Source organism: Bos mutus, chromosome 17 (genome assembly GCF_027580195.1).
Source record: "Bos mutus isolate GX-2022 chromosome 17, NWIPB_WYAK_1.1, whole genome shotgun sequence".
NCBI lineage: Eukaryota > Metazoa > Chordata > Mammalia > Artiodactyla > Bovidae > Bos > Bos mutus.
Window position 1 is genome coordinate 61764523 of NC_091633.1, and position 21372 is coordinate 61785894.

General features: G+C 41.4%; 1 protein-coding gene across 1 annotated transcript in view; it reads left to right on the forward strand.

The window, feature by feature from the left end:
* Positions 1–18009, forward strand: part of EDNRA (endothelin receptor type A) — a 72937-nt gene extending 54928 nt beyond the window's left edge. Inside the window, exons 5-8 of the mRNA XM_005909847.2 lie at positions 6891–7043; positions 12087–12220; positions 12626–12734; positions 16413–18009. Of these exons, the coding sequence (XP_005909909.1) occupies positions 6891–7043; positions 12087–12220; positions 12626–12734; positions 16413–16553 (537 nt within the window). The 3' untranslated portion in view covers positions 16554–18009. The remainder of the gene's footprint in view (positions 1–6890; positions 7044–12086; positions 12221–12625; positions 12735–16412) is intronic.
* The last annotated feature ends 3363 nt before the right edge of the window (positions 18010–21372 follow it).

The following is a 21372-nucleotide window of genomic DNA, read 5'->3' on the forward strand; positions in this document are numbered from 1 at the left end:
TTCAGTCATAGCCGACTCTTTGCAACCCCGTGGACTGTAGCCTGCCAGGCTCCTCTGTCTGTGGGATTTTCCAAGCAAGAATACTGGAGTGGGTAGCCGTTCCCTTCTCCATGGAATCTTCCCAACCAAGGGATCGAACCCAGGTCTCCTGCATTGCAGGTGGAATCTTTACTGTCTGAGCCACCAGGGAAGCCTGGTTTACTCTGTTAGTTGAGTGAAATACTGTAAGTCCCCTACAAATGAGCCCTCAAGTTGTGAACTTTCAGAGATGTGCACATGTGCCTGTAGCCAGCTGTCATACTGTTCTACGGTGCTTTTTCAAGATACTACACTGTAAGATTAAAAATATTTTCTTTATATATATATTTTTTATATATCATTTGTTGTTTTTATATCTTATTTGTGTGAAAAGTACAATAAACCTGTTACAGTCCAGTACTATATAATTTAGCATGTTAGTTCGGTACCTAGGCTGACTTTGTCGGGCTTATGAACAAATTGGATTTATGAACGCTCTTGCGGAACGTAATTCACTCACCAGAGCAGACTTACTATATTATTCAATTACACGAAAAGTAGATGTTAAGCCAGGGCTTAGCTTCTAGACTAGAACAACTACTCTGTTTTCTCTTTTGTAACTGTAGACACCATTGCTGCTCTGTGCCAAACAACTCAGAATTCTGAAGCTGAGAGAGATTGATGTGTATACATGGAGTGCTATTTGTTTTGAGAATAAGGAACACAGCACAACAATTTCCCTCTGACAGACACGCTGACACTTATTTGATGCTCCTTTGCGAAATGCATGTTTCTCACAAGTTTTTTAAAGGTAGATATACTAATTAAAAGTAGAAGTCATTCTCATGTGTGCTTAGTTCAGATTCTAATATGATATAATATAAATTTTCAGAACTTTTTAAAAAAGCATTTTAGTGTAACAAATTCAGTTGCTGTTTATTATACCTGACCACATTAATTTTTATGACCAGCTTAATTACATAGCCTACCGTGTAAGGAAGCATTTCAAATGCATATTTCCTCTGCAAAACTAGTCCCATGAAGACCAAGGAGAAAAACTAAGAGTAACTATTTCTATTTCTCTTAAATCAGCATAATTCAGTGCTTTGATGTAAGTTTCACAAAGTCTGGTTCCACCTTTAATCATTTACAGACAACTTACAGTATTTCTACCTTGGAAAATTCACAAAAATTAGTGGTCTTATGGTTGACCAGTTACCCTGCTTGGAAATTCTTGTTTTCAAATTAAAAGTATTCATGAACAGAGCCAAGTTGGCGACCTTAAAATTAAAGTTTTCTACTGATCTACTGACTTTTTTCACGAAGTCAACATCCACAGTGAAAAACGAACTAGGAGAAGTGCTCAGAATTTCAATTCAGTTCAGTTCAGTCACTCAGTCATGTCCGACTTTTTGCAACCCCATGGACTGCAGCACACAAGGCTTCCCTGTCCATTACCAACTCCCAGACCTTGCTCAAACTCATGTTCATTGAGTCGGTGATGCCATCCAACCATCTCATCCTCTATTGTCCCCTTCTCCTCCTGCCTTCTCCTCCTCCTGATGCCTTCCAGCATCCGGGTCTTTTCCAATGAGTCAACTCTTCGCATCAGGTGGCCAAAGTATTGGAGTTTCAGCTTCAGCATCAATCCTTCCAATGAATATTCAGGACTGATTTCTTTTAGGATGGACTGGTTGGATCTCCTTATACTCCAAGGGACTCTCAAGAGTCTTCTCCAACACCACAGTTCAATAGCATCAATTCTTTTCTGCTCAGCTTTCTTTATACTCCAACTCTCACATCCATACATGACCACTGGAAAAACCATAGCTTTGACTAGATAGACCTTTGTTGGCAAATTAATGTCTTTGCTTTTTAATATGCTGTCTAGGTTGGTCATAGCTTTTCTTCCAAGGAGCAAACATCTTTTAATTTCATGGCTGCAGTCACCATCTGTAGTGATTTTGGAGCCCCCCAAAATAAAGCCTCTCACTGTTTCCAGTGTTTCCCCATCTATTTGCCATGAAGGGATGGGATCAGATGCCATGATCTTAGTTTTCTGAATGTTGAGTTTTAAGCCAACTTTTTCACTTTTCTCTTTCACTTTCAACAAAGGCTCTTTAGTTCTTCGCTTTCTGCCACAAGGGTGGTATCATCTGCTATCTGAGGTTATTGATATTTCTCCTGTTAATCTTGATTCCAGCTTGTGCTTCATCCAGCCCAGCATTTCACATGATGTACTCTACATATAAGTCAAATAAGCAGAGCCACATATACAGCCTTGATGTACTCCTTTCCCAATTTGGAACCAGTCTATTGTTCCATGTCCAGTTCTAACTGTTGCTTCCTGACCTGCATATAGATTTCTCAGGAGGCAGGTCAGCTGGTCTGGTATTCCCATCTCTTTCAGAATTTTCCACAGTTTGTTGTGATCCACACAGTCAAAGGCTTTGGTGTAGTCAATAAAGCAGAAATAGATGTTTCTCTGGAACTCTCTTGCTTTCTCTATGATCCGACAGATGTTGGCAATTTGATCTCTGGTTCTGCTGCCTTTTCTAAATCCAGCTTGAACATCTGGAAGTTCACAGTTCACATACTGTTGAAGCCTGGCTTTTACAATTTTGAGCATTACTTTGCTAAAGTGTGAGACGAGTGCAATTGTGCAGTAGTTTGAACATTCTTTGGCATTGCCTTTCTTTGGATTGGAATGAAAACTGACCTTTTCCAGTTTCATGGCCACTGCTGAGTTTTCCAAATTTGCTGGTATATAGAGTGCAGCACTTTAACAGCACCATCTTTTAGGATTTGAAATAGCTCAACTGGAATTCTATCATCTCCACTAGCTTTGTGTGTTGTGATGCTTCCTAAGGCCCACTTGACTTTGCATTCCAGGATGTCTGGCTCTAGTCCAGTGATCACACCATCGTGGTTATCTGGGTCATGAAGATCTTTTTTGTGTAGTTCTGTGTATTCTCAGAATTTGGGCAGTGTGAATGAGTGATCTGGATACCTCTGACTAAAACGTTAGAAAAGAGGCTCCATGTAATAAGGAACTTACTGATGGATCTTGCTGGGTAAAAGGAAATAGGTTTCTTCACAAGAAAGCATGTCCTTCTTAGCAGTGAAGCTAAGAGTGGCTGCCCTTCAGGCAGGGGCGGGGATGCCTGGAGGGTTGCATAAACAGTACTGAGTTTGAACTGATAATTTTTTGGTCACACCCCTCGGCATGCAGGATCTTACATGCATGCATACTAAGTTGCTTCAGTCACTTCCAACTCTTTGTGAGCCCATGGACTTGAAGCTGCCAGGTTCCTTTGTCCTTGGGATTCTCCAGGCAAGAATACTGGAGTGGGTTGCCATTTCCTCCTCCAGGGGATCTACCCAACTAAGGGATCAAGCCCACATCTCTTACAGGTACTGCATTGGCAGGTGGGTTCTTTACCCCCAGTGCCACCTGGCTTCCCTGATGGCTCAGCCTGCAGGATCTTAGTTCCCTGATTACAGATCCCACCAGCACCCCCTGCATTGGAAGCACCAAGTCTTACCACTGGACTGCCAGGGAAGTCCCATGAACTGATAATTTTGTAGATTTCTTTTCAAGTCGAAGGTTTTAGGCTTCTCTTTCCCCCTGGTCTCTTTTTCTAATTTGATCCCCCTTCTTTTTCCAGTCTTTCCTCCTCAGCTTTGCTCTAACCTAGACTGGAGGGACCCACTCCAGTGTTCTTGCCTGGAGAATCCCAGAGACGGGGGAGCCTGGTGGGCTGCCGTCTATGGGGTCGCACAGAGTCGGACACGACTGAAGCGACTTAGCAGCAGCAGCAGCAGCAGACTGGAGGGAGGGGCTTCCCAGGTGGTGTTAGTGGTAAAGAACCCATCTGCCAATGCAGGAGACACAAGAGACACCGGTTCAATCCCTGAGTGGGAAAGATGCCCTGGAGTGGGCATGGCAACCACTCCAGGATTCTTGCCTGGAGAATCCCCATGGACAGAGGAGCCTGACAGGCTACAGTATATGGGGTCACAAAGAGTTGTCCACGACTGAAGTGTCTGAGGACTCACACAGACTGGGGGGAGGCCCTGCTGTACCCTTGATGTCATCAGTTCCAAAGAAATGTGTGATCCCATTCTGGACTGGCCTCTGCCATGGAAGGGGCAGGGGACTCCATCCAGTCTCCTCCAGCAAAGGCCAACTCCCAGGACCCCCACAGCTGCTTCTGGGCTTCACACCCCCACCCACACCCAGAAGGAGGGGGTACAGAGGAAGGGGCTTCTTCAAGGAGTGTGTGCATTGTGCTTAAACGAAGAGTTCTGATTTTTTTTGTTTGTGTTTTAAGTTCAGTACTAAGATCTTTCTACAGTGGGATGTGAATAGGAAAATATTTGTATAAACAGATCTGAATACGCCAACTCCTTTGAGATTCTGCACTTAACCTGAGGCTACAATTCAGTGGTCTGTGAACTTGAAGGAAAAGGAAATTACATGTTTATTTTCACTAACTTCTAACTGAAATTTATCATTTCCTTCTAATTAACTTGGATGTAGGCAACAAATCACAGTAGTGTTTAACAGAAACATGATGTTGTTTTTTTTCACTAATATATAATCTGGAAATGTTATTTACATTCATCATTGGTTCCATATTCTGATAGAACTCATTAGATCTGTCATTTAATTTGTTAATAAACCCACATATTGTGATCCTAGAATTTTCTTTTTCATATTTTTGTTAGCTACGTTTTGATGTAATTTGTTTCCATTGTATTTTATTTCATGCATTTAAAAGCATTATTCTCAACAAACTTATAGTTGCTAGAGGGGGAAGAATATGGCAAAGAGATAGGGAATTTGGGATCAACATGTACACACTGCTATATTTAAAATAGATAACCAACAAGGACCTACTGTATAGCACATAGAACTCTGCTCAGTGTTATGTGGCAGCCTGGATGGGAGGGGAGTTTGGGGGAGAATGGATACATGTATATGCAAGGCTGAGTCCCTTCACTGTTCACCTGAAACCATCACAAAATTGTTAATCAGCTATACTCCAATATAAAATAAAATGTTTTTTTTTTTTTTAAGTATTAGTCTCAGAAGGAATTATAGTCTTCACCAGAAATCCAAAGGGGTCCCTGACATAAAAATAGTTATGAACCCCTGCCCAGAACTTTTTTTCCTCAGGAACCATTTATAGCATATTTTAATAGACATGTTATAAATGCAGCCTACTGGGCCTCTTTCTATATTCAGAAACTCTCCAGTTTTTCACAGAGCAGTGTGATTATTTTTTACTGTGGGAACTGAGATATTGCAGGAGGCTGCATTATCCTTAGTAAATAAACTATCTGGAGAAACAGCATTAGGAAAGGAAAAGCGTTCTTCCCAAGTTGGTGATTAATTTAGTGGGAGGAAGAATTTAGCTATAATTTTCGAATTTCCATTTTTATGGGGTATTACATTTTCTCCTTTAAAAAGACATAAAACTGAGTAATCCTGATATTTACAAATCCTGTCCACAGGGAGATCAGGTTCAACATGCCTTCAGATAAGCTACTCTGCCTCAATAGTTTCCAGGTGGCAAGTATTAAGAGAGAGAGGAAGGACGTGGTTATTGATGGCTCACACTGGCTGGCTGAGGTCGCATAGCAGACATACCAGACAAAGGGTTAACTCCCAACAAGCAGAGCCCTACAGATAAGCCATTCACAACCTTCGCTCTTTCCAAACAAGACAGGCACGTTAAGAACACTTCACCACAACAGTCAGAAGTAAACCAGACACTAGCAAAATGCTGAGAATCACCAATAAAGATACAGATCCTTATGTCTCAAAAGGATGTTTTATGAGCTTTGAAAGGGAATTGTTTTTATTGATGAGGGTTCTTCCACTGTGTAATTCAAACCAACTTTCGTTTATTTAAAATATTAATAATTGTTAATAATTATTAAAATTATTAATAATTTGGGTAATTTTAAACTTCTTGTAGCTAATTTACAATGTTGTGTTAATTTCTGCTATATAGTAAAGTTATTCTGTTATATATTTTCTTTTTCACATTCTTTTCCATTATGACTTATGAAAGGATATTGAATATAGTTCCCTGTGCTACAGAGTAGGACCTTGTTGTTTTTCTATATATAATAGTTTGCAGCTGTTAATCCAGAACTTCCAACCCATCCCTCTCCCACCCGGCCTCCCACTTGGTAACCACAAGTCTGCTCTCTGTCTATGCATCTGTTTCTGTTTCATGGATAAGTTCATTTGTGCTATATTTTAGATTCCACATAAAGTGATATCGTATGTTATTTGTCTTTCTCTGTCTAAATTACTTCACTTGGTATGATAATCTCTAGCTCCATCTTGTTGCTGCAAATGGCATTATTTCATTCTTTTTATGGCTGAGTAATATTCCATTGTATATATATATATATTATATATATATAATATACATACATGGTATGTATGTACATATATGGTGTATACTGTTGTATATTTGGTGTGTGTATATATATATGTGTGTGTGTGTGTGTATATGTATACCACATTCATCTGTCAATAGACATTTAGGTTGCTGTTATGTCTTGGCTATTGTGAATAGTACTGTCAGAATAATATTAATTCAATTTCTTTGTGTGCTGTTATAAAAAGCAACACACAGCACACAACACACAGCTAAACCAGAAACTACATGTTTGGACTTTTCAGTTTGGTTGAGTTTTGAGCACGACCTCCAAGCCCATTACCACCAGCAGAGAGCATGAATATACAAACATAGCTATAAGCATGGAGACGTTGAAGCCACCAGAGGCTTTGTGCAGCAAACTTGCCTTATAATGCTCTTCCTCCTCTCTGCCTCCTCTCCTCTTTCCAGTTCTATCAGGATGTTAAGGACTGGTGGCTGTTCGGGTTCTACTTCTGCATGCCCCTGGTGTGCACTGCGATCTTTTACACCCTCATGACTTGTGAGATGTTAAACCGAAGGAACGGCAGCCTGAGAATTGCCCTCAGTGAGCATCTGAAACAGGTAAACCTGATAAGGTCATGACGATCTGGCCAAGACTGGTTTGTCCTTGACAATGAAAGGACTATGGATACTGTGTTTTGCGGATTTAGCCTGATTTCCTAAAAATTTAAATGCTGTCTTACTTGTCTGTATGCCTTGTTTTCTTTAGAGTATTGAGCATTTCTCCAGTGAAGTCAGGATCCGACCTGTGAAACACATGGCCCTGGGGGCAGGGCCCAAATAGAGAGGAACTATTCGTTAATTTTGCCAAGAGTATCTATCAAACGTGTGTTTGTGATTAGTAGTACATTAAACTGGGCTTGGAATTGTGCCAGGACTATTAAAAAAAAAAAAGAAGCACATGACTTTCTCCCCAGTAGGCTTTGCAGTCTTGTTGTGGAAATAAAACACAAACATGAGATAATTGAAAAACAGAATCACAAGGTATGGTAAAAAGTAGCTTGTGCTATAGAAAGCCAAGGAGGATATGAGATAAAGTCATGAAGAAACTGTTCATGCATGAGGAGGATTGAACTGTTCCTGATGGGGGTCTAGCTAGAACACACATGAGTACCATGCATTTGAGGAGTAGGAAAAGGAGACAGACGTCATGAGAGCAACATCTAAGGTATGACTCATGGAAAGAAATGGGATTGGGTACATAAGAAGTCGCATTTTGGAAAGCCTAAAGTCCTAGAAAAAATCTGAACCTGTCAGTAGGAGGCTATCTGTTTCTCCCAGGCAGCGAACAGGACGGATAAAGCTGTGAAGCTTCTGTTTGCTGACTCTGTGACACTGGGCAATTGCTTTCTCTCTCTGAACTTCTAGTTTTTTGAAAAATGTATAAAATAATATCTTCCCTTTAAGATATTTATTTATTTGACTGTGAGATCTAGTTTCCTGACCAGGGATCAAACCCAGGCCCCCTGTATTGTGAGTGTCTTAGCCACTGGGTCACCAGGGAGGTCCCACCTGCACTTTTCTGTACAAATACTAACTCAATTTTGAGTCTTAAATTTTTTAATGAAATGTATATAATAGTACATCAAAGGGATTATGTAATGCATGCACAGTGTCTGATAGAACCCAGCTGATACTACGTAGTCAGATACTGTTGATATATATTAATTCAAAGAGTAAAACCAGGACTGTGGGTAACTTCAGTTTCAACAAACAAGTATGTAAAGACGACCAGCCACACCAAAAGTCAATATGAGTTGTTGATGGAGCCTGGATAACTGCCCTGTGTGATTGCCATACACGAGCGCCAATCTTCATCGGCAACTCTTTTTGCCCAGAGTACCGATTTTTTTGAGCCTCAATTCATTATCTTAAACTGGACACAATAATATATGAATCAGTATTATTATTGAGAATCAAAGGAATTAACATGCATTCACATACTTCATAAAAATCTGTTATACAAATGGTAGCTATTATCCTTTATTAAAATTTAACAGGAAACTTATCTTGAGAAACTTTGGCATGACATCATCCAGGCATGAAAGTTCAGAGTACTCCAGATGTGAAACATATTAAGCTGTTATTACCTTTCATTCCTGCAATAGAGGTAACTAATTAGAATAGATTTGTGGAAAATGGTGTTTCTGAATGTCGATTTTTGCATTAGCACCACAATTGAGCCTATTCAAGCTATGAGTGACACCTGCTCTGAAAATAATTAAACAGGGATTGGGAGCAATAAGATGCTGCTGCTTCACATTTTCATAGCATTTTTTAAGTTCCCAAAGAGCATTTCCATGTCATTTTGGTATTTGATTCCTCCAAACACGCTGTGAGATAAGCTAGACAGGCATGTACCCTTATTATACGGGTGTTTAAGAGACTAACGCAACCAAATGGACATTAGAATCCAAAACTTGGTCCCCATGCAATAGACATTCCCTTGCATCCCACTCAAAGGTCGAGCAGGTTCTGACTGCAGGAGAGCAAGCCTAGCTGGGAGGGCTTTGGGGTTGGAGGGTGGCAGGGGGGCTAGCTTAGAGTGAAAACCCTACCACCCCATCCAAGTCCAACATGGCTCTTGATCCTGCTTCTGGTATGTTTTTCTAGAAATTCTCTTCACTATACCTTTATCAGTTAGGGGTTGTGTTTGGATGCTGAGTGCAGAAAATCTTCCCAGGTGGCTCAGCGGTAAAGAATCTGCCTGCCAACGCAGGAGAAGTGGGTTCAATCCCTGGGTCAGGAGGATCCTCTGGAGGAGGAAATGGCAACACTCTCCAGTATTCTTGCCTGGAGAGTCCTATGGACAGAGGAGCCTGGCAGGCTACAGTTTATGGGGTGGCAAAGAGTCAGACACAACTGAGTGACTGAGCACAAATGTGAACAGAAAACTCAAAATAACAGGGAGTAGGCCAAGTGGGGGCTTATCTGTCTCCCGTAGCTTATCTGTCTCCCGTAGCTTATCTGTCATCAGCTCAGTGGTCATGGGACTCAAGAAGCCAGGGTTCTGCTCCTGTGCTCGCCTTTCCTTTATTATTGGAAGATGGCAGCTACAGCTCTGCCCTTAGACCTCCTTTCCAGGCAGCCAGAAGGGGAAGGATACAGATCACATTAGCGTGTGTGCACCGAAGGAGTAGCCCCCATGTTTAAGTAGCTTTTCCAGAAACCCCACATGTCTATGGCATTACCACTCTGAACACACCTGATCTCGTCAGAAACCCCACACAATGGGTTCTACCTAGCGTAATCAATAAGATCTGTGTGCATGAGGAAGCCAGGCTCCTCTGCTGCCGTGACAAAATCAAGGATCTGACTGATAGTAAGGAAAACTCAGAAGGATGGATATTGATTAACCAAATAGCTGACTGTCATGTGGCAAAGTATTAATATTGTCTTTTAAAAAATTATCCTCTTGCAGACTTCCCTGGAGGTCGAGTGGTTAAGACGCCACACTTCCGTGGCACGGGGCTCGGGTTCAATCCCTGCTGAGGGAACTAAGATCCCACATGCCATGTGGCATAGCCTAAACAAATAAATAAGTTTACCCACTTTGAGGATGTGCTCCAAAGAGATAGCCTCTCCCCCAATACGCTCCTCTCTACACTTTCTGTGTACACAAAATGGCCCTTTAAAATGATCCCCCATTCCTGTGGATTAATAAATAAAGGAATCCTTTATTGTTCTCAATACAGTCAGTTTATACATTCTCTGAAGCCATAGCCAGCTAGCTAGCTAACTCAAAGATTAAAGAAATCCCAGTTCTTGGGGCTAAAGCCACAGTTTGTGACAACTGCCCTGAGATCTTTTTAAATAGCTCTATCAATCACGTGGGTTTATTGCAGGCTCCCCCTACTTAATGCTGTGTGCCCTGGATTGAACCAGCCTTACCCTTCCAAATCCTGTTTTCAATCACTTTTATTTTGACATTAAGTGATCCCGGTTACAGACAAGTTGTATTTTATGTTCCCAGTTGGGCTTCCTAATGCCATTCCCTGTAATACTCAAATACAGGGCACCCAAATGACTAGCTGCAGATAGTTCGTAACATGGTTTTACTGATCCTGTGCAGACCCCAAAGCATGTAAACCTGCCACTGGAGTCAGGCCAGAATCAGCATGTCCCCGTTTTTCCAACTGTCTGTGCTGATAATTCTTTACCCTCAGGTGGCGCTAAGTGGTCAAGAACCCACCTGCAGATGTAGGCGACAAGAGACGTAGGTTTGATCCCTGGGTCAAGAAGACCCCCTGGAGAAGGAAATGGCAACCCACTCCAGTATCCTTGCCTGGAGAATCCCATGGACAGAGGAGCCTGGCGGGCTATGGTGCATAAGGTTGCAGAGTCGGCCAGAACTAAACTGACTTAGCACGCTCGCACTCTAAAATACAATTTAAAAAAATACATTATTTGCAAACAATGTATCTTTGAAAACTACCTGTCATTAAAAGAATTTTAAAAGCCAAAAAAATCCGAATGCCAGCTTTCTCCAAGATCAAGAAATGGAGAAAACACGTTGTTATTCCTTTTCCTTTTCTGTTTCGTACTCCTATTTTGTTTTCCAAACATCTTTGTAGACTTGTTCATTGTTTGGAAAATCCCATGGATGGAGGAGCCTGGTAGGCTGCAGTCCATGGGGTCGCTAAGAGTCGGGCACGACTGAGCGACTTCATTTTCACTTTTCACTTTCATGCATTGGAGGAGGAAATGGCAACCCATTCCAGTGTTCTTGCCTGGAGAATCCCAGGGACAGTGGGGCCTGGTGGGCTGCCGTCTATGGGGTCGCACAGAGTCGGACATGACTGAAATGACTTAGCAGCAGCAGCATGCCACACAGCTTACAGCATCTTAGTTCCCCAATCAGGGGAACTGGTTTCAGGCTAGATTGAACCCAGACCCTCAGCAATGAGAGCCAAGAATCCTAACCACTGGACCACCAGGGAATTTCCTAGATTTGTCCCATTTTGTTATTATGGTAGGGTCAGTCACCTTGACTAGCATGCTATCATTAATGCAGGTGAATTACCTGTTATGGAGACTTTTAACTAACCTTCCCCTCCTGTGTTTGACAGACATACAAATACACAGACATACAGACCCAGTCACAGTGTTGGCTCAACCTCAGCCCGTCCTCCCCTCTGCCCACCATCGAACCTTTGACCTGGCCCTAATAACCAGCCTGAGGCTACCATGCTTCCTGGCAGCTGCCCCAAAAGAATCACTAACAACTCCTTGCTTAAGACAATTGGACTCCAAACCTTATCTATTTTTTTATTTGGCCGCACTATGCTGCATGTGGGATCTTAGTTCCCCGACCAGGGATCGAATTTATGCTTCCTGGAGCAGAAGCTCAGAGTCCTAACCACTGGACCAAGGGAGTTTCCTGGACTCCAAATCTTGATGAGGTAGAGGGTGGTGAGGTGGGCTGCTCTGGCTCTTCTTTGAGTACTCTGTCCCAATCTACTACTTGTTTTTAATTGGAGTATAATTGCTTTACTATGTCATGTGGAAACTAACACAACATTATACTACTTCCTTTTGTGTATCTCCCTTCTCTAGTAGAAAAACACTAAACTTATTGTATTTTTTTCTCTCACTTTTCTTTAGCGTCGAGAAGTGGCAAAAACAGTTTTCTGCTTGGTTGTAATTTTTGCTCTGTGCTGGTTCCCTCTTCATTTAAGCCGCATTTTGAAGAAAACCGTGTATGATGAAATGGACACGAACCGATGTGAATTACTTAGGTATGATCCTTTGTGCTCAGAAGGAAATTGAAGTTTCTCTGATCTCACATTTCTAAGACTTTTACAAAACCACCTGTTCTATACTCACGTGAGCTCTGGAAATTAAATCTTCTAAGTTGATTGTTTTTCTTTAGCTGTCACAGCCCATAACCAACCTTAAAATTTTGTGCAAGCCCTATCAATAATTTTGCTGCTCCCCTCCCGGGTTAAGCAAGTGGTGGGTATATCTGCACATGTCCTGCAGAACTGAAACTGCCATTTAAACAAGGGCTTTGAAAATAATTTTGACTGCTACCTCTGAGAAATGTCTCCTGGGCAAGAAAAATGCTTATTCTAGAGATAAATGCTAATTAGGTTTTAAAACATGATGTTCTAATTTATCTCTTCTATTTCCTTTTGCTCAAGTTTCTTGCTGCTCATGGATTACATCGGTATTAACTTGGCAACCATGAATTCATGTATCAACCCAATAGCTCTATATTTTGTGAGCAAGAAATTTAAAAATTGTTTCCAGGTAAGTATTTCTTTTAGCAAGAAGATCTTTTTCATAATAATTGTTGGCATTAATGATTGATTATATGTGATGGTTGTTGCTGTTGTTGTAGTCACTCCAGTTCAGTTCAGTTCATTCACTCAGCTGTGTCCAACTCTTTGCGACCCCATGAACTGCAGCACGCCAGGCCTTCCTGTCCATCACCAACTCCCGGAGTTTACTCAAACTCATGTCCATCGAGTCAGTGATGCCATTCAGCCATCTCATCCTCTGTCGTCCCCTTCTCCTCCTACCCCCAATCCCTCCCAGCATCAGGGTCTTTTCCAATGAGTCAACTCTTCGCATGAGGTGGCCAAAGTACTGGAGTTTCAGCTTTAGCATCAGTCCTTCCAATGAATGCCCAGGACTGATCTCCTTCAGAATGGACTGGTTGGATCTTCTTGCAGTCTAAGGGACTCTCAAGAGTCTTCTCCAACACCACAGTTCAAAAGCATCAATTCTTTGGTGCTCAGCTTTCTTCACAGTCCAACTCTCACATCCATACATGACCACTGGAAAAACCATAGCCTTGACTAGACAGACCTTTGTTGGCAAAGTAATGTCTCTGTGTAGTCACTTGGTCGTGTCCAATTCTTTTGTGACCCCATGAACTGTAGCCTACCAGGCTCCTCTGTCCGTGGGATTTTTCCAGGCAAGAATGCTGGAATGGGTTAGCGTTTCCTACTCCAGGGGATCTTCCTGACCTAGGGATCAAAATTGCATCTCCTAAATTGGAAGGTGGATTCTTTTTTTTTTTTAATTGGATGGTCATTGCTTTACAATATTGTGTTGGTTTCTGCCATACATCTGCCACAAATATCCATATGTCCCTGCCCTCCTGAACCACCTGCCACCTCCCTCCCCATCCCATCTCTCTAGATTGCCACAGAGCACTGGGCTGAGCCCCCTGTGTCACACAGCAAATTCCTACCTGGCAGGCAGATTCTTTAGTGCTGAGCCGCCCATATGCAATAGTATATAATAGCAAATTCAATTGTTTTCATTTAATTAGAATTCTGTTTTTCTCTTCTGTCTTTTCTCTATTTTTATTTCTAATAGAGTATAAATGCTTTATTAGTTTCTACTGTCCAGCAACGTGAATCAGTGATACATATACATTTTATATATGTATATATCTTTTATATATATATATCCCTTTATATATATATATCCTTCCCATTTATATATATATCCCCTTTTTATATATATCCCCCTTTTATAGACATATATCCCTTATATATATATATATATATATATATATATCCTTCCCATTTAGGCCACCACAGAGCGCTGAGGAGAGTTCCTGTAGATTCTCATTAGTTCTCTATTTTATACATGGTATCGGTGGTGCGTATATGCCAATCCCAATCTTCCAGTTCATCCTACCACCTCCCTGTCCCCCTTGGCATCCTTAACGTTGTTCTCTACATCTGTGTCTCTATTTCTGCTTTGTAAGCAAGTATTTTTTAAGAACAGCCAACTGTGTGTATTAGATATCCCACAGGCATGGCTCATTCCAGTTGTAAATAGCACTTTCATCAGCTGAACTTTTCAGAAGAGAAATGAAAATCACAATAGTACTTTTATCGGCTGAACTTTTCAAAAGAGAAGTGAAAATTACATTTTGTTACCCAGAAAGAGCATCAAATTGTCAGCATAACAGAAAAGCAATATATATTCAAACAACATACTCAAAAGTTAAAATAAAAAGAATTAATTTAGTAGCATGCCACTTTAGTATCATGCTTTGAAAAGAAATATTCCAAGTTGAGCTCCAAGGCCAACAGAATAGATTAAACTTATTCATGCCTTACATAGCCTTAGACTTTTAACCATAGTCTCAACAAAACATAAACTCATTGTTAAGAAAGCTCTTGCTAAATGCTACTTAATAGTATACTTCATAATAGTCTTTTCAAGAAAAGTAAATGTTTATGGCTCTGGAAATCTGAACTAATGTAATTTAATTCAAAATCAGTTTCCTTCCGTTCTTCAGACCTCCTTGTAGCTAAGCCAACACGTGTTCTCCAGAAGTTCCAAGCACTTCTCACTGAGGTATTATTTTTCCAGTTCCTAGAGTGATTTTAGCATAGAATTAGTCCTAAGTGGAATCCGCTGATTTTGGCCAGGATGTTTAACTTCATTTTATGGTGCATATTAGGAAGAGTAGCATAGAGTTCAAGGGTGCAGGATCTGGACGTGAACAGTCTTGATTTACATCCCAGGTCTGCACTAGCTATCTAAAACCAGATCCAAGTGGGGCCACTCCTGCTTCCTCAGTTTGTCCATCAGTAAATCAGATGCTGTATCTGTATCTGTATCAGATACTGTATCTATCTCATAAGGTGGAATAAGTGGGTTCGGTGCTTGAGACAACAGAAAGTGCTCGGTATGAGTTAATCAGTATTAGGGAAAGAAGAGAGGAAAAACACAAGTGAATACCTTCATGACTCCTGCAGTCTAAAAGGAGACAGACAGATATTAACCAGAGAATCACGGGCATCAATAAAACTTGGTATGGAAGTTCTTACTGCCACACTTTGGCAATCTTTGGGGTCATGTTTACAAGTCATGAAATGTCCTAAGAAAGATTCTGCCGTAAGAAATATTGACTAAAATACAGGTCATAACAAATACATTTATGTAATCTGGAGTAAAATCAGTTGCTAATTAGTTTACATATTTTACATATAAATTAAAATTATATGTGACATGTAAATTTATATTACATATAAAATTAGTTTACATACCCCCAGAGGGTAAGGGGGGGGAAAATCCAGGTATGAACTCTCAGAAATTAAACACAATTTTGACTGATATTCATAAAAAGGCAGCATACCCAGGGGAAAGAGTCCAACAGAGAGAGTCCTGGGTTCTGAGTTCAGGTCTGCCTCTTCTCTAAGCCTCCCTGTTCTCATCCAGGAGGAAAATAGCACCTTCCCCCTAGGGCTGTTTAAGAGCCTCAGGTGAGGTGCCCAGTGAAGAGAGGCACACAGGCAGCACAGTGGAGGCAGGCCAGGTGCTTCCCAGTCCCTCCCACCCGCCACCAACACTGCCTTCCTTTCCTCTTTGACTTGGTGAATCAACTAAAACAAGAAACACAGGATCTGTCATTTTGCACTAGAATAAACCATTTAACTTCGAGAAGACTCTTGAGAGTCCCTTGGACTGCAAGGAGATCCAACCAGTCCATTCTAAAGGAGATCAGTCCTGGGTGTTCATTGGAAGGACTGATGCTAAAGCTGAAACTCCAGTATTTTGGCCACCTCATGCGAAGAGTTGACTCATTGGAAAAGACCCTGATGCTGGGAGGGATTGGGGGCAGGAGGAGAAGGGGATGACAGAGGATGAGATGGCTGGATGGCATCACTGACTCGATGGACGTGAGTCTGGGTGAACTCTGGGAGTTGGTGATGGACAGGGAGGCCTGGCGTGCTGCGATTCATGGGGTCGCAAAGAGTCGGACACGACTGAGCGACTGAACTGAACTGAAACCATTTAACTTCTCCCTAGAGATTAAAACTCCCTACTCCAGATTACTGGCAAGGCCCACACTGTCCTCAAACACCTCTGGACATTCACCCCTGGTTGGTGAGCCTCTGTTTCTGCTGGGAACAGGCTGGTGGCCCCCTCTTAATATGAGTCTGTTCCTCCTCCCAGTCTTGCCTCTGCTGCTGCTGTCACCAGTCCAAGAGCCTGATGACTTCGGTGCCCATGAATGGCACCAGCATCCAGTGGAAGAACCATGAACAAAACAACCATAACACAGAGAGGAGCAGCCACAAGGACAGTATCAACTAAACTGAAGGAACAGTTATCAGTGTGCTTCCAGCCCGACTGGAGGAAAAAATCAACACAGCACTGTGTCCCCAGGAATCTGTTCCATCCTTCTCTCACGACTCAGCCCCACCCCCTGGAAAAATGCTTTCCAAAACGTTGAAGGGTTGACTGGTTTATACCCACAAATTCAACGAATCTTACGTCTTTGATTTATCTGATTTACCTATTCTGCATGTTATATTCAGCCCTAAAAAATGGTGGGAGTTGGCAGGGGGAAAGGAGATTGTTCAGTTAAACCAGAAGGATATTTACCACCTTTCCATGAAAATAGATTTTTTCGAGTACATGGCAAACTTTCATGGTGGTTCTGTAGAATGTTCAATAAGACCAGTCACCGTGAAAAAGTTATAGAGACTGTAACAAGATTTTTTTTTTTTTAAGTAATTTTGGTTTTTTGGCCAAACACAGTATGGGCTGAAGTCTCCTTTATTTGAAATATAATTCAGTGCCAGTATTTTTTAACTGCATAGTAGCCTACAGATGATTTGAGCTCATTTACACATATTTTTGCCCCCCAAAACAAATAAAACGGAATTCAGGTGAGAAGTTAGGTTAGTGTTTCTCATGTCACTGGCTTATTTTTTAAAACATAAATTCTCAAGCTTCAGGAGCTTACAGGACTTTAAAGCACAGACTGATATCCATATATGGCAGTTTAATAGCTGCTATGCAAACTTTTTAAGAACCTATATTTTCTTTTTTAATGGGGTTTCATATTAGGAGATCTTGTGCCTATTCTGTTAAATTGAAAAATAATGCTTGACTCAAACAGTTCTGTTTTTCACAAGCCTAGTTTTTTAATGGAAGCATTTTATGTAAAATCAAAATACCATTTACTAAAATTTAAATGTTTGTATCGTTTAACTATGTCCAAGACTTTTGGTGAAATGCATAGAAGTCCAGAACAAACCAAGAAAGAAAGGATTGCGTATTTTCAGAAGATTTGGAAATTCTCATTGAGGTTTATTTTTGGTAATAGTAACGTGTATATGTGTGTGTGCAAATATACACGTATGTATCGTGTACATATATACATGCATATACATATATACATGTATGTATATATTCCTTTGCTTCCTTTTAAAATGTTAACTGGCAGTGAGACTTTTTTGGTCGTTCCTTTTCCACGGAGGAATATGGAAAACATAATTTCAAAGTGGCCAGCTGAGTTTATTGTGTCAATGAAATATAATTACTCCCAGATGCCGCCATGAACTTAAGGTTCTTCATGTCCCTGGGTTTTCAGTATGAACCTAAATGCCTTCCCTACCCACACTCCTCATATGGTCACCATTTCAAAAGGCCTGCAGTGACTTCTGCTGGGCGTTTTCCACGATGTTTACAAACTGTGATTGCAGCAGCAAATCTTTTACTGTGTGTATATAAATATATGTATATATAAACAACTGTAAATTTCTTTTAGCCAATTTTTCTATGATCGTCTCTGTGGAATGTATTCGTGTGTGTGGTATATGCATGTGGTCAGATGGTATGTATGGATTTCATGTAACCTAATATTAACGCCTCGCAGTTGTGCCAAAGCAAACACTCCAGATGGAATCTAGGTGGTTGTCCCTCACAACAACCAACCTGTCAGTTTTAATCTATCCATGTTCATAAATCTTGTGACCATGTTACCATTACAAATGGAATGTGAGAGGCCTCATGAAAAAGGATGAGCCAATGGATTTTTGACAATAGATTTGGTGTTTTGGTTGGTTGGTTAGTTGAAAAAAGCAGTATTGGGGGTTGTATTTTGCTCCTGTGCTGGAGCAAAATTCATTAAAGTCTGAAGTATTATATTGTCCCAGTCCTCAACATGGTGATGAGACTGACAAGTGGGCAAATGCTTCTATCAGATTTCACCAGAAAAATGTCTGATGATACATTAGCTCAGCTGCTTCCTTGGGCTGTATTTCAGAACAGTCGTGTATAAAATGATATCAAGTGCCAGCTGTCCAATTGCAGGCCTCCTTTGTGTGTTAGCAGTCAAATTCCATTAGTCCCCTGGTGCGTCACAGGCAGTGATATAGCCCATGATATAAGCCATAGGTTCACACCACTGTGTTTAGACAGTGGTCTTTTTCTTTAAGATGCTTTGTCTCTTGCATATCCAAAATGCATTTTACAAGTTCAGGAAGTCATAGATTTCTGAACAACCACACGGGCTTCCATGTGCATTTTGTTTATGGACCAGTAAGTGACTGTGGTTGATAAGTAGGAATATTTCCAGTTTCTACGTATATCACATCTTTCCAAGTAAATCTGTAGAAATGAGCCAGAAGCCACGGCCCTGCACTGGCAGTGGCCCATAAGTACAAAATAAAAGTTTACAGAAGCCTTGTGAGTGTCTCTTCATTTGTATTAATACATAGTTCTATCTAGGAAATGTTTGCTACACAGTGGTTGCAAACCTCTCCCAAGTTAATAGCCAGGTGAGTGGTTTTCAAACAGATAAGTCCTAACTGTACTGTATTCTCAACCAACTTTGTTGTATTGAACACTTAACGGTCCTATTCAATCCTTCATTCACCTTGCCTGTAAATTTTACTGAGCATCTACTATGCACCAGGAGTTCTTCTAGTGACCAGGGGTATAGCAGGGAACAAAACAGGCCAAGTGCCTGTTCTCATGGAGCTTGCATCCTAGAAGAAGCTAGAAAATAAAAAAATATCGTCAATAAACAATATGTCAAGTGGATACCTGGACTCATGTATATATAACTGGTTATTTGCCATTTTCAACTAGGGAGGGGCTTCCCAGGTGGCACTAGAGGTAAAGAACGCATCTGCCAATGCAAGAGATGCAGGAGATGCAGGTTTGATACCCAGCTCAGGACGATCCCCTGGAGGAGGGCATGGCAACCCACTCTAGTATTCTTGCCTGGAGAATCCCATGGGCGGGGGAACGTGGCAGGCTACAGTCCATAGGGTAGCAAAGAGTTGGACACTACTGAAGCGACTTAGCACACATGCACACACAGCTAATTCATAGATATACTACATCTAAAACTAAGCTCCTGATAGCTTTCTAACCTGTGCTGCCATATTATTCCTCTGCTCATGTATTACTCAGAATTCTCCAGAGAAATAGAACCAATAGGATAGATAAATGATAGATAGATAAAGAAAAGATTCTGTGGCCTCTAAGATATGTATGCTGTGCTGTGCTGCCTACAAGCTGAAGAAACAGGAAATTCAAAAGCATAATTCAGTCCAAATCCTAAGGCCTGGAACACAGGAGCTGATGGTAGAACTGCCAGTCTGAGGCCAAAACCCTGAGAACCATGGATGACTTGCATAAGTCCCAGCATCCAGAAGCCAGAGATCCAGGAGCACCAGTGTCAGAAGATGGATGTCCCACCCCAAGGAGAGACAGAGGGAATTCATTCTGCATCCTCCTTTTCATTTTTCCAGGTGCTCTCCTGATTGCTGATGCCTGTTCCTACTGGTGAGAACAGATCTGCTCTAGTCTCCTGATTCAAGCGCTGATCTCTTCCAGAAACGCCCTCATAGATACACCCAGAGATCATATCTTCCTAGCTATCTGGTTGTCCCTTAGCCCAGCCACACAACACCGAAGATGCACCATCACAGCTCAAAGAGCCCCATCCCTTGAGTTGTCACAACAGAGTCATGTCCCGTTTCTTTCTCTCAGCGCTTATACCCAACCCCATCCTCAGATTGTCTCCAGAATCTGACTCTCTCTCCACCTCCCTTTTCTGAGCCACCACTATCTCCTGATCTCTTGCCAGGATAACTGCAGTTGGATCCCAAATGCCTACTTTTTTCCAGCCTTGGAAACATCATACTCTAACGGGAGCCTATCTCTCAACCCCTGTAGTGGTCTAAAGATGCTGACGTTTCCAAGGCAGGTGAACCAGCAATGGGGGGTTTTCTAATAACAGCTAAAGTAAGAAAAAGCCCACTAGCACAAGCCTGGAAGGTTATGAATCAAGAAGGTGCTAGCCACAGCTGGTATGGGTGTTCTGAAGAAGGTTAGTCTAGAGTGTAACAAAGATGAAAAAGAGCATTTTAAGTCCTGGCTCTGCTTTTCCCTGATGCTTTCCCATAGCTTGAGCAAGCAAACTAATATATTTACCTTTGTCCCTCACTACTTACATTTAGTTTTCTCTTGCTTACAAGACACATATTCTAAGAATATCTCAGCTGATTTATATTTTCTTACCACTGTTTTTAAATTAAGAGACCATGTATTTTAGAGTAGCTTTAGTTTTACCCACGCCCCAAAAAAAATTGGCAAATCCAAAGAGCTCCCTGTGCCCGCTTCTCCCAGATTTCTCATACACAGCTCCTCGCTATTATCTATTCCTTGTGCCAGTGGAATATATATGATGAACCAATCCTGAAATATTGTTAACTAAAGCCCATAGTTTACATTAGGGTTCGCTCTTTTGTGTTGTACGTTTAGTGGGTTTTGACAAATGGAGAGTCACAGTTGTCTACCATTGTGGTATCTTTCAAAATAGTTTCACTGCTCTAAAGCCCCTCTGGGCTCCACCTTTCCTCCCCTCCTCCTCCCCCACTCGATTTAGCCTTTCACTCAACACAGATGTAGTAAACACCCACCACATTACCTTGTGCTAGTTGCCGGGAACATGAGATGAGATGCACAAATAAATACATGCACTGAAGTCTTCATGGAGACTCGGTAGCTGTCAGCATCAAGGACAGTAACGGCACAAAGGTAAGAGCAGTCCAAATTCTTGAAACTTCAGCTGGTGACATCAGTGAATACAGCGTGAGGGCTCTTCTATAAT